The sequence below is a fragment of the Nomascus leucogenys genome, chromosome 21 (genome assembly GCF_006542625.1).
Source record: "Nomascus leucogenys isolate Asia chromosome 21, Asia_NLE_v1, whole genome shotgun sequence".
In the NCBI taxonomy this organism is placed as follows: Eukaryota; Metazoa; Chordata; class Mammalia; order Primates; family Hylobatidae; genus Nomascus; species Nomascus leucogenys.
Genome location: NC_044401.1, coordinates 73503150 through 73517777, shown reverse-complemented (window position 1 = coordinate 73517777; position 14628 = coordinate 73503150). Strand labels below are relative to the sequence as shown.

Below are 14628 nucleotides of genomic sequence, written 5' to 3'. Positions count from 1 at the left end.
ACACAAGATGAGCAAATAAAAATTCGTCAACAGTAAAAGTTCGATTTTCTTTCCAAAAGGTTGCAGCCTATGAAATCGATGGAATACGGATTACTATTACTTCACGTTACAGATGAAGGATCTAAGTGCTCAGGGTTGAAAGGTCTTATGTCAGTTCTCACATATAGTGACTAAAGAGCCAGGGCTTCAGTAATCATCCCTGGCTCCGGGATCAGGGCATTCCGGTATTTTTTCAAAGGAAATTCCGGAATACTTAGTATTGTATCCCCTCCATTTCCCAAGAGCAAAAAGTAGAGCATCTTGGATCCCTCTAAAATGTTCACGTGCGGAACAGGTGTTCTCTGGGTGTGCTAGAAAAGCAAGGCACCAGTGGGAGTTAAAGATCCTAAGCAGCCGCTGTAACCAGACCAAGTTAATCTGTGGAAACCAGAGCACCCGGCCAAGGCGATGCTATTTCAATTGGGTGTCATAGGTGACTCATCAGAGACGCCTTGCTTTTGGGCCTTCTGATATTTTTCTTCAGGGTGGGACGTCAGATTTCCTTTGCATTTTTGGACAACAGCCCTCCTGTCCATTTCCAAATTTTTCTGGTTTTACAGCTCTCACGCAGAGCTTGATTTCATACCGGAAGCTAGTCACTGGCAGGAAGTTTACGGAAGAAGAAAAAGGTAAAAAAAATGTGCCGGGGGCCAGGAGAGAGGCCTAAAATGGGGAAATTCGCACTTGAAGAGCTTTCCCTACCCCAGCCCCTCAGAATGACAGTTCTCCTCCGCCAGAAGACTACCTCTCCCGGCAGGCACTGCGCGCTCGACGGCCACAGGCTGGCCAGCTCCCTGCTCTCCACCTCCACCCGAATCAGCCAATAGGAATTCCCGGCTTGGGCCTCCGCCCGACCCGGACCACGCGGGAGCCGGGGCAATCAAACTACATTTCCCGACAGGCATGTGCTCGCGTCGTGGCCAATCAGCGCCAGGAATTCGGAGGCTAGGGGCGGAGCCAGATGCACAGGACACCCCATTGGCCAGGGGAAGCTTAGAAGAGCCGGAACCCGGGAGCTAGAGAAGCGAAATGACATTTCCTTTTTAAATAGCTGGAGCCGGGGCCCCATCGAGAAATGGCCGCGTCGGCAGGTGGGTCGTGTGGTGGCCAGGGCGGCGTGGAGGGAGGTGAGGGGGAAGGTGAGCCAGGGCCGGCCACAGGCAGTGGGATGAGGACGTAGCTGTGCGGAGCTAGAGGGAAGGATGAAGCGGTGGAGGGGAATGAGAAGAGGGAGGATGAATGGTGCGGAGGGCGGTGGGCGGTCCGGCGGGACCGGGATGGGGAGGCTGGGTACCCGCCGGCGCTGCGCCCCAGGAGGCAGCGGGAGGCGGCTTGAGGGGGCACCGGAGGCCGCCGTTGTTCGAGCTTCCCTCGTGAGGCTCTGCCCTCGGCTCTCAGCGGAGTCCGCGCAGACGCCTCGCCTGGGCTGCGAGCGCGTTCCCTCCGCGAGCACGGGTGCCGGGCTCGCCGGGGCTCCGCAGGAGCAGGCTGGCCTTTGAACTTGTTCCGCCGATCGCGCTCCGCCCTCTGTCTCCCAGATCCTAAACTCGCGGTCCCACGAGGTCGTGCGTATATCCACAGACATTTGTATATATTTGTAGGGGGGAAAAGCCTAGCAAGCAGACACACAAACAGAAAAATCCCGCGATGCCGTAACTGGCTCGGCACTTCTTGTGGTTGTACGATTTTTCTCCTCCTAGATTTAAGTAAGTCTTCCCCAACACCGAATGGGATTCCATCTTCAGACCCAGCCAGCGATGCCATGGACCCCTTCCATGCTTGCAGTATTCTTAAGCAACTCAAAACAATGTACGATGAAGGACAGTTGACAGACATTGTAGTGGAAGTGGATCACGGGAAAACATTTTCCTGTCATAGAAACGTTCTTGCTGCAATCAGCCCTTACTTCAGGTATGATGATGGTAGGAACTTCTGTTGGTATCTGCATCAAGCTCCCTTTCCCCCTCAGTATTGTCCACTTGACGTTTATATTGAGATGCGATAATGAAATGAAACCAATGACTTTGTTTCTTGAGACTAGAAAACAGGTCCCCTCTTACTAAGACCTTCTTTTGACTTGAGGGATTCTTCTAGATTTCGGGTGATTGGTTTTTAAGTTAGTGGGCCTGTGTGTGTGTGTTTGAGGTAAATGACCAGAAAATCTAGACTTGTGCTGGTCAGTATGGCAGCCAGTAGCCATGTGTGGCTGTTTAAATTTAAATTATAAGTTAAATAAAATAAAACATTTAGTTCCCCAGGTACACTAAACACCTTTTGAGTGCTTGGTGGTTACCTGCAGCTAGTGGCTGCCATATTGGGCAGCACAGAGATACAGTATTTTCATCATTGGCAATTTTATTGGACAGTGCTGATCTAGAATTTCTTTCAAAAAGTTATCCATAATGCTTGTTTCTTTAGTGTATGGGACTCTTTTATAAAAGAGTTTAAAACATGTAGCATGTTCCTTCAAAAACAAATTACCACTCAATAGATTGTTTAAATGCTATGGGGGTCAAAGCAAGAATGAATACAGTTTCTATGTGCCTAAGGCCCCAAATTAGTAATTTCCAGGATTTTTAGAAGTATGTTAAGCGAAGTTTTTATTTTTACTTATATTGTTTACTATAAAACTTTTAAAAGTAAAATTTAAAAACTGAGGTCTGAAAAATAACTTACTACTTTAAGATTAGTGGAAAAGGCAGTTTTCTGCGTGGGCTTAACTTCTTTTGTGTCAAATGCTCACTTTAAGCCTTTCAGTATTCACAAGTGGTGCATAAATAATAGTAAAGTTATCAACCACACTCTGAATGTGATTTTTCCTGTTGAAGGTGCTTACCTTTATAGGGCACATAACCATATAATGTTCCAACGGTAGTTTCTGGTTCCTCTTTCTCAGAATACTGGGTTAAATATAGTCACTTCAGTCTGATGCTTGTGATGTAACCGTTTAGACTTGCCTAGGGTAGGTCATTGGACTACTAAGTATTAACATTGCCAGACAGTGAGCTGAAAAAAAAAAAAAAACTCACATATGCAGAAGGTATGAAGTTTGGCCTGGTAATGAAAACTTTTGGTGAGATTCACTTACCCAGATTATCTATTAGATATGGTTAGGTCATTTGTATGTTTAAATATATGTCACAGTTACTACTTATCAAGCTCTAGGCTAAGCTTACTTTACATGTATTGCCTTATATAATCTTTATAATCCTATCTCTGCACAGTTGTTCCATTTTACTTACGAAGAAGCTGAGGCTCAGTGAGATTAAGTTTTAATAACCTGCCTAAATCATCTATCCAACAAGTAAATGGCAGAGGCTACATTTGATTCCAGAGCCAGGCTTCTTAGTCGCCATATGACTCTTAAGGAACGAGAGTGGGTACAGTTTCCTTTAAAACATTTTTATTGTATATTGCATTTGAATAGTAAAAACAAAACAAAACAAAAACTGCAAAGTAAAAATGTCTATATCTTACTGAAATTTAATAATCTGGATTATATCATTTAAATGTCACGTATGCTACGTATACTTATTAAGTATAATACTTAGTAAGCATACATAACTATGATATATGTATGCATATTAAGTATACTTAAGTATAATACTTAATAAGTATACTTAGTAACTTTACATAAGTATGACATTTTCACCTTGCAGTTTCATTTTTTATTTTTGAAGACCTAGAAAAAAATTTTACTTTAAAAGAAGTATGCTATGATAGATTCCTAATTTTCTTGATTCCTTAAAATCTTAAATTCTTTAATTTTATTAAGTCAATTTTTAAAAGGAGTAAAAAATACTTGAGAAATTTTCTGGGGATACGATATGTGCGTTGAAGTAAAGATATTTGGCTAGAAAACTCAAGGATTAGAATTTGATCTCTTGCTAGAGGTTTTTGTACCGAAGTTTCTTGGTATCAGTGCTGCTTCCTGTGTGGGATGTAGAAAGCCATACTTAATGTTTCTACGTCTTGCATCACTAGTGGAAGAATTAGAACGGCTGGAAATCTGGAATGGCTGTTTCATGATACCAGTAACTCATCAGAATTGAAATTTGTATGATTATTAGAAATTTTTTGCTGCTCTGGATTTTGTGTGAGGAAGTGCCCTGGCTTCATTTGTGTTGAGTTTACATGAAGAACTTACTAGAACGGAGGAAAACTCATGAAGTGTCAGACCACTCCTGTGTGTAAGACGAGCCTATTCAAGTCAGCACTAGTTCCCTTGATAAAGGGATATGTGGTAATGTCTTCCTTTGGGAGTTAATCTCTCTCTAATGCAGGGCTTTATTTTTCTTTTTAATTGGTAGCTGTATAGGTGAGTCTTTCAGCACCTGAATTGAAAACCAGCACATACGTAGGAACATCTAGTTTTTAGTCATCAAAAAAGCCAGTGTGATACTAAATTAAAATGTACATCGTAGAAGTAAAAACAGGACTCGAAGATGATTAACCTGGGCAGCAAGTTGAGTCCTTGTACCTCCAGTGTTTCTCATACTGCATTTTAAAATTAATTCCATGAATTCGAGAGATATTTTTTAAGTGACTGGAAATCTTTGCAATTCATTTTTCATAACATCACAAAAATTAAATAGGATGAGTCTGGATCATCTAGATTGAAACTTTAAAGGAGCGAAAAGAAAGGCAAATGGTGTTTGCAGGTGACTAATACTTAAAGAGCCAGGCTGCTTCATGTTTTGGTCAAGAAAATCCCATAAATGCAACAATATTTTAATAATAGAAAAAACCAACTTGGTCTCAAAGGTAAAAGTTTGGGGTTTTAAAAACCATTATCTTCAAAGAATCGGTTAACAATTAAACTCTGTTTAAAAGAGGCATTATATATTGACTCTACCATAATCTTTATTTATGTCTAGATTTAGGTAGGTAAAATATGGTATCTTTGAGAAAATGAAGTATTTTCTTTTAAGCAAATGTTCTCAAAACTTCCAAGGGTAAGTGAAGTGATTATTATATTACTTATAATGGTTAAGGCAGCATTCAGAAGATGACAGTTTTAAAAAGGAGTAGGTGGAGGATAGGTACTTTTAAAGAACTTCTTGCTTTTCTAAGACGAACATTTTAAAGATATATTTTGGATACAAGTTGCCTTGTAATTTTCAGCAGGACATGAAAAGTTTTTATTAGTTTGTTTCTTTGTATGCTAATGTATCATGTTGATACCTTTATAGGTATTCTTTTTTTTTTGAGATGGAGTCTCACTCTTTCTTCCAGGCTGGCACTCAGCTCACTGCAACCTCTGCCTTCCGGGTTCAAGTGATTCTCCTGCCTCAGCTTCCTGAGTAGCTGGGATTACAGGGATGTGCCACCACGCCCGACTAATTTTTTATTTTAGTAGAGATGGGGTTTCACCGTCTTGGCCAGGCAGGTTTTTAACTCCTGACCTCATGTGATCCACCCACCTTGGCCTCCTAAAGTGCTGGAATTACAGGCGTGAGCCACCACACCGGGCCGGTATTCTTAAGCTTTCTGACTGGCATGGCCCAATTTAAGATCTGATGTCCCTAAGGCAACTTGACCAGAACTCTGGATAGAGGCTTCTAGGAAAATAAAGTGACCTGGAATATGTGTGTCACTTTTTGATTTGCATTTACTTAGGTGTACTCTCCTTTTTTCATAGTTGGCACACAGTGGGCTAGCCCTGAGAATATGGGTTTTGAGGTTAGCCAGACTAAATCCTTCTAATACATCATCAATTTTTACTCCTATTCAGAATATCAGGGACTATTTTAGGAAATATTCTGTTTCAAAAGGTTATCGTTGTGGTAACTTTGTACTTTTAAAATCTTCCCACAATAATTTTGATTTATAGCACACGTGTAATATTAACCACTCTTTCCTTCTTAGATCTATGTTCACTAGCGGCCTTACAGAAAGTACGCAAAAAGAAGTTCGAATAGTTGGAGTTGAAGCTGAATCGATGGATTTAGTGTTGAACTATGCCTACACCTCCAGAGTTATTCTCACAGAGGCCAATGTTCAAGCCTTGTTCACTGCAGCTAGCATCTTCCAGATTCCTTCCATCCAAGACCAATGTGCTAAGTATATGATCAGTCATTTGGACCCACAGAATTCTATTGGGGTCTTTATCTTTGCTGATCATTATGGTCATCAGGAACTCGGAGATCGATCAAAAGAATACATTCGTAAAAAGTTTCTGTGTGTCACCAAAGAACAAGAGTTTCTCCAGTTGACAAAAGACCAACTGATAAGTATACTAGACAGTGACGATTTAAATGTAGACCGAGAAGAGCATGTTTATGAAAGCATTATAAGGTGGTTTGAACATGAACAGAATGAAAGAGAAGTGCACCTTCCAGAAATTTTTGCTAAATGCATACGTTTTCCTCTGATGGAAGATACCTTTATAGAGAAAATTCCACCTCAGTTTGCACAGGCTATAGCCAAAAGCTGTGTAGAAAAGGGACCATCCAACACCAATGGCTGTACACAGAGGCTTGGAATGACTGCTTCTGAAATGATCATATGTTTTGATGCTGCCCACAAACACTCAGGAAAGAAGCAAACAGTGCCTTGTCTAGATATAGTCACAGGAAGGGTGTTTAAACTATGCAAACCACCAAATGACCTGAGAGAAGTTGGGATTCTTGTATCACCAGATAATGACATTTACATTGCAGGAGGGTACAGGCCAAGCAGCAGTGAGGTCTCCATCGACCATAAGGCAGAAAATGATTTCTGGATGTATGATCATTCCACCAATAGATGGCTATCGAAACCATCCTTGCTTCGAGCCAGAATAGGCTGCAAACTTGTCTATTGCTGTGGTAAAATGTATGCAATCGGAGGTCGTGTTTATGAAGGTGATGGGAGAAACTCACTAAAATCTGTTGAGTGCTACGACAGTAGAGAGAATTGTTGGATGACTGTTTGCGCAATGCCAGTCGCAATGGAATTTCATAATGCTGTGGAGTACAAAGAGAAGATCTATGTTTTACAGGGTAGGTGCCTAAGTGATTTAGTTTTTCATGGAAGGGTAACACGTCAGGTGGTGGTTTACTTAATTATACTGAAACAGTTGTGTTCCCGTTAATTGAGGAATACCTCCAGCTTGCTTATCAAACTATTGGAACAGTCTGTTCTGTAAAGAGCTAGAAAGAAAATAAACTCTTGAATTAAAAAAAGGCAGGTATTGTTAAATTACTAAAATAATCCTATACTTTTTAATGATTTTGTGCCTTGATATCATGTAGAATAACTATTTTTGAAAACATTCTTTAATAAATAATAGTTTGGCATTTTGGGATAACTATTTCAGAGTAGTTTGTAGGACTTGAAATAAATAGCAAGGTTGTTACATGGCTGTTTTTGCTCTTGAGTAAAATTGAGATGCTGTAGCAACTGGTATTCTATGGAATTTACTGGATTAGTTTAAAAGAGAAAAGAACAAAGCATTAATTAAGTGATACTATTTAGTTACCAAAGAGTTTTATATAAGCCTTATTATTGCAAAAGTTATGAAATTTAATTACAAAGAGTTTGGAAGTATAGTCTTCAAGTTTCACCTTCACTGCGTTCATGTTGCCTTTCATAATACATTTTCAATTTTTTTCACTGGAAAACTTTGAGATGTCACTTTTTTTTGGTTTGCCATTTTAAGTGGGACTATCCTGATGTATGTAGTGTTTGTTTTGTTTTGCTTTTTGTTTTTTTAACTGTTAAGGACTACGACTTTGGCAAAAATACAGTAGAGGTAGAGTGACTGAGTCAGAGTAAATAAGACATTTGATTCAAGGCTCTGATTTGTGATAACTAATATTTTCCTTTTGTTTGGTTTCTTACACATTTTAGTTGCTTGAATGTTTAATGCAGTGTAGATAATAGCAACATTCTTATTCCTCGTATGTGTCTCTTAATCGACGTTTTTCTTACACTACTACTTAAGGAAAAGGAGCAGCTTCTATGAAGATATACAGTCATGTGCCATGTGATGTTTTGGTCAATGATGGATCACATACACAATGGTGGTCCTATAAGATTATGATAGCATATTTTTACTGTACTTGTTCCATGTTTAGATATGTTTAGATACAAAAAATGCTTCCCATTGTGTTACAGTTGCCTAGAGTACTCAGTACAGTCACATGCTATACAGTTTTGTAGCCTAGGAGCAATAGGCTACAGTGTAGCCTAGGTGTGTAGTAAGCTCCCATCTAGGTTTGTGTAAGTATGCTCTATGATGTTCTTTGCACAAGGACAACTATCACGTAATGATGCATTTCTCAGAATATGTGCCTGTCATTAATTGATGCATGACTGCCCTTATCCCATTGTTTTCTTTCTTTCTTCTTTCCCCTTCCCCTTCCCTTCTTTTCTTTCATTTCTTTCTTTCTCTTTTTTTTTTTTGAGACAGGGTCTCACTCTGTCACCCAGGCTGGAGTGCAGTGGCATGATCTTGGCTGACTTCAACCTCCGCCTCCTGGGTTCACGTGATTCCCCCACCTCAGTCTCAGACACCTGCCACCACGCCTGGCTAATTTTTGTATTTTTGGTAGAGATGGCGTTTCACTATGTTGACCAGGCTGGTCTTGAACTCCTGACCTGCAGTGATCCACCCACCTTGGCCTTCCACCATTGTTTTCTTTTAAAAATTGTGTTCCTTGCTCTAATCCTTTATTTAACTAAAAATTTCCTAGTAATGTCTGAGCTCATTTGTTTAAGTTCAGTGTCAAGTTAATTCCTCGGAAGGAGTTGTACTCTCTGGTTCCTTATTTTAGTTAAATAGAAGCACAGGCCATGATTTGGGTTTGCTGTCTTGTGGAAAAATGGAATATAAGAATGGATGTATAATCCATCCAGTATACTTGGATAGGTTATGTCATCCAGTATGATGAAGCTGTCTGTGTATGTGTGTATTTTGGTCTTACTGCCTAACTATTAGTTGATAGAGGTAGAATTAGATTCCTATTTGGAATGCGAAGTTTGTATATTAATGCAAATACTAAAGCAAACTAGCAATGAATTAATAGAATTTCAGGACTGGAATTATTAACGTCATTTAATTTGAGGTTATATTTTACATAAGAGGACTCTGAAGCCCTAAGGGTTTCTTAATTGCATATTATTAGCTTTAACTTTTATTAAAGAGTACTTTAAATTTTAACATTCAACTTCTTTGGTGTGTCGTCTTTACTTTCTTATCTAGAAGAAATTTATAGAGAAGTAGCACACGTTACACAGTTTAAATTTCCTACCTTATTTATCAACAATCCTGTTACAAGTTAGGCAATAAGGGCAGATGATGTGCGAGCAAATCTGGGAGCTTAACAAGCTATTTTAAGTTAGTTGAAGGCAAAGCATCACTGTTATGAAGTAGGTAGTTGAATTTGTAGATAAGAGTAACCCTAGTTCAAAACAGTTTTCAAGGGGAAGCTCAATTTAGAATCTGGTATTTCTAATCTAAACAAAGCCTCTTTACATAAATAAACCTGACATGCATAGTCAGAAGCTTATGTTGTACTATCTGTGGCTATTGAAGTATCATTTAATCTGTTCATAAAGGGTTCAGATTTTTATTACAAAGATTTTAAACAAATGGTATAATTAGCAAAACTCTTGTAAATCTTCACTAATTCTTTCAGACATTTTCATATTGGCAGTCTGACTCAGCATACCTTTTTATTGTCAAATCAAAATAGAAACTGACTCAAAGCCAGTGTCACAAACCACGTATGTGTTTTCTGTCTTATTAAAGTCATGTTTTCTCCTGCTGAATATTTCTCTTTGCATTATAGCAACATTCAGGTAAGCACATCAGTGACCCATAAGCAGAAATCTGCACAATTCCATCTGCTGTCTTCTAATTAAATAGCATACACATTTATCATGGCATATTTATGATGATGTTATATGTATGCATTTTGGTCTTACTGGCTGAACATTACCAATAATGCTTTTTTTAGAGCTAGAGTAAAATGAATTTTCTATAAACACACAAATTGGATAGAGCAAATAGAATCAAGTTTTTTTTGTTTTTTTTTTTTTGAGGTGGAATCTCACATTGTTACCCAGGCTGGAGTGTGGTGGCGTGATCTTGGCTCACTGCATCCTTCACCTCCCGGGTTCAAGTGATTCTCCTGCCTTAGCCTCCTGAGTAGCTGGAATTACAGGTGCCTGCCACCACACCTGGCTAATTTTTGTATTTTTAATGGAGATGGGGTTTCACCATGTTGGCCAGGCTGGTCTCAAACTCCTGACCTCAAGCGATCCACCCGTCTCAGCCTCCCAAAGTGCTGGGATTACAGGCGTGAGCCACTGTGCCCGGCCAGAATCAAGCTCTTAACAATTCTGCCATCAAGCCCAAGTAACTCCTTGTACCTTCCCAATACAAACTTCCCAATTCATGTTGATTATAATATTATCTGTTATATTGTGTCATGGAATGACAAAGTTTTAAGGTATTTTGTAACCCATATGAATGTATCTCTGGAGATTATAAAAGAAATGTTTTAGAAAGTGAAATATATAGAAAATTATGCCCTTTAATCTTTAGAGGTTGTAGTTACAACATATAACCAAAAACCAAACATAAAAATGTACATGTTCTTGTTTTCTTTTTCTTTTTTTAGGAGAATTTTTCCTCTTCTATGAGCCTCAAAAAGACTACTGGGGTTTCTTAACCCCCATGAGTGTGCCTAGAATCCAGGGCTTAGCAGCTGTATACAAGGACTCTATCTACTACATAGCTGGAACCTGTGGAAATCATCAACGTATGTTTACTGTAGAAGCCTATGATATTGAGCTAAATAAATGGACTCGTAAGAAAGACTTTCCATGTGATCAGTCCATAAATCCATACCTTAAACTGGTACTTTTTCAGAACAAACTCCATTTATTTGTTCGAGCTACTCAAGTGACTGTTGAAGAACACGTCTTCAGAACCAGCAGAAAAAATTCCCTTTACCAATATGATGACATTGCTGACCAGTGGATGAAAGTGTATGAGACCCCAGATCGGCTCTGGGACCTTGGCCGGCATTTTGAATGTGCTGTTGCTAAACTGTATCCTCAGTGTCTTCAGAAAGTACTCTAAATGAGTAGCAGGCCTTAGTGCATCACTGGCATCTCATTCTTAGGAAACTTGTCTTTGATACAAAAGAGTGCTGACAGTATTTCAGAAAGCTGAGAGAGTTTTATATGTGGAAAATGGGTATGCTTAAAGATTGCAGGGTAGGGAGGGATTTTCCTTCATCCTTGTGACATTTCATTTCAGTAAGGAAAAGATAACAAAGTGCAATTATCAGCATTTTTTTTTCCTGGCATAAAATTAATCATTTCATTTTATAATTTTGTGATAAATAGTAACTGAGGTACCAGATGAATCAGGACAACTATGCACTCTTGTAAGAGCATTTAGGGTATTATTGGGTAAAGACATCTAAACTCGTTTGATGTGACTTTTGATTTTAAATACGGGTAACAATCTGAGGCAATATCGCTAGGACATTAGCTGTGACCTCTCTAACACAGAGAGGCACTAACTTAGATCCTCATTCTTAATATTTATATGTATCTATTTTTGTGTACTGTTTTCAAGTGTACTGAGATTTAAATATGTTCTATTATTAGGGTAGATTGAAGGAAAAATTAGTCTCAGAAAGAGCTTTTAGTCTGATTGTTTCCATTTCCCATGTAATTTTAAGTTAAGCTAAAGTTTTAAAGTGGCAGTTTTCTGTTGATAACTTTTTCAAGTGCTAACACTGTCTCATTTGTGAAAATCTGGAAAAGTGCTCATATTCACAGGTGGCTGGTGCTAGTCTAACTTAATTCATGTGTATAACTAGATAGATTTAAATGGTCTGAGCCTATGCCTACCTTTCAAATTGGTGTGGATTTCATGGCCATAGTACTTTACCTGTTGAACTCTTGTGATTTCACAAGATTCTCTACTTATGTGATAGGAGGATATGGCCAGTTATTCATCCAACTGGACTCAATCTTAGAATAGTAGGAACATTATACCCAGTTTGCACTAACATGGGCCATTTGTAGCCCAACCTTCTCTTCCATCTACCTGTCCATTCATTATTGGTACAAGGAAAGGTAACTTATTTCTCTTCTGCACAGAGCATAATGTGAAGTTTTATACCTACTTTTAAAATTCTGCTTTCCAGAAACAAAATTCCTGCAGTGGTCTAATTTAATGTCTTTAAGTTTCATATTACAATTAAAACCTCATTTTTTTTTTCCATTTTTGCACTTAACAGTGATGAATACTTTTACAGTGGAATCCTCCTTCTAGCTGAAGGCGATTGAAAAGGAAAAGAGTGAGTGAACAGAACCATAGCTTTCTAGGTACTAGAGCATTTTTTGCATTTAACTGATGAATTTCTAACAATCAGTTAGGAATATTAACATGAAGGACAAACCAACTTATTTGTATACCTAAGGCAGGCATTTGGATCAGTAACATATTTTACTAAGCCTAGCATAATTCATAAAGGGTATAAGCGTGGGACAGATTTTGCCCTCAATCACAATATTTGTATTCACTTGAAAGCAAAGTGGCATGGTTCGTATTTTAAAAATCTTGCACAAATTGTAATGTGATACTGTGAAACAAATTGAAAACATTGCCTCTTTGCATCACATACCTCGTTTTTCAGAAACTTTCCAAACTGCTTTACATAGACCTCTACAAGTAGGGAATGTTTTCTGAAGCAGAAGTTAAAATGGACAGCATTTCTAGAATTAACATTTTAAAATCTAGTCTTCGCTAGATACGTGGTTTCTTCTTATTGGTGGTGATAGTATGTCTGTAATCTCTGTATAAACTTTGTCAACATTTTTACCTCCCCAGTTTTATCTTCTGTTTTGTTTTTGTTTTTAGCATCATGATGTTTTGGAGTTATTACTGTGTGTTTTAAAAATCATTCTTTACAGTTTTGCATTGCTGAGGAGAGAAAAATAACAATTTTTTTTTGCAAGAGATGTTCATGTAATTTATTTTTGAAAGCTTTGTTGAATAAGATTTCCTGCCGCTTTTTGACAATCTTGTGTATTTAGAAAAATGCATTACTTGAAAACATGACATACAACATTGAGTTAGCAATTTACATGGGCTGTATGTTATATAAGAGAATGGCATACTGTGGCTAATTCAACAGTAGATTTATTCTCTTAGCCTGCACAACAGTTGATCTTTTGGCTGTAACAATTTATATTGAGGGTACGATCTAAGTTAAGTGTGTCAAAAGCAAGGCTTACGATTTGTTATGGGAGTAGAATATATATTGAATTTTGTATGAAGAACTATTTGTTTAAATTATATAGCTGGGATATTTTGCCACTTTTAAAATGGATTCAGAAGAGGTCCTAGAAAACTAAGATTAGTGACATGTGTGGGTTTATGTTTAGATATTTAAGGTGCATTTTCATAGTGTGATAAGACCTTAAGTAAAAGGCACAATGGGTACTTACAGAATTAAAATGTAGGTCTAACATATGCCAGTTCCACTTTAACTTTGTTTTTGCATTTGAAGAATGTATGTAGCACTTTCCTATAAATTTTTCACACATTGAAAACTGGACTTGGTATAACTATGTTATAGGAAAGTAGAAATTGTATTCTTTATTTTCCATCTTTGTTTCCTGTTCTACGAAGTTGATGCCTAAGCATCAAGATGATTTTACTGGTCATGAGAACAAATGGATGTGATCATCAAGGAATCAGATTCCCTATGTAAAGCAGTTTAAAATGGAATTCCATGTTCAGTGCTCAGGTATGTAGTAAGTACTGTAGTCCTGTGGGGGCAAATGTGTAGATATTTTTAAACATTTTGCCATAATTGCACAATTTTTTGCATTTTTACCTGATGTCATTGTTTCTTACAATAAAACCTTTTCCAGTGTTGCAAAGCGATATCTGACTAGTGAGTGTTGCAGAATTAAAATCTGGTAAAAAAATCATGAAATACCTTATGTCATGATAGAATGGAATGAGATTTTAATCTATTGAATACCTGTCCTCTGGTAAAAAATGAACTAGTTTATATATATAATACTTTGTAAATTCTAAAGCAAGTTAGTTCACTTATATTGGTAAATTCTTTGTTCTGTTTGATCTGGCCTAAAATCATGTTAATGTTTTACTCTTTTGTGTTGGTCCACTTTGCATTATCATAAAGGAAAACCTGAGAGTGAGGCCTCAGGAGGCTTTAGCTCATGGTGGAGGGGGGGAGGATGAAGCGGGAGCAGGAAAGAGAGGGAGCCAGAGAAAGTTGGCGGAGGTTCCTGTCTCTTTAACAACTGGATCTCACATGAGCTCATTACCATGGGGAGGGCACCAAGCCATTGATGAAGGATCCACCCCCATGATCCAAATACCTTCAGCTAGGCCCCACTTCCAACACTGGGGATCACATTTCGACATGAGATTTGGAGGGGAAAAATACCCACACTATATAATCTCTTACACATTTCATGTTTAATTCATCAGAAAGTCCCGTTGCTTCTTCCTTCATAATATACCCAGACTCAGACCACATACCATTTGCACCACTGCCACCCTAGTCTAAGCCAGCCTACCTTATCCGACTTAATGCAGTT

General features: G+C 38.3%; 1 protein-coding gene across 2 annotated transcripts; it reads left to right on the top strand.

Moving 5' to 3' along the window:
• The first annotated feature begins 1050 nt into the window (after positions 1-1050).
• Positions 1051-13926, top strand: KBTBD8 (kelch repeat and BTB domain containing 8). 2 transcript variants are annotated; one of them, XM_003279594.2, is made up of 4 exons: positions 1051-1130; positions 1740-1950; positions 5908-7022; positions 10650-13926. In XM_003279594.2, exons 1-4 carry the CDS (start codon positions 1115-1117, stop codon positions 11111-11113), a joined length of 1806 nt encoding a protein of 601 aa, XP_003279642.2. In that variant the 5' UTR covers positions 1051-1114; the 3' UTR covers positions 11114-13926. The 2 variants fall into 2 exon arrangements, with proteins under 2 accessions (XP_003279642.2, XP_030657851.1); XM_030801991.1 differs by lacking the exon at positions 1740-1950 and having other exon boundaries at positions 1053-1130; positions 10650-11113.
• The last annotated feature ends 702 nt before the right edge of the window (positions 13927-14628 follow it).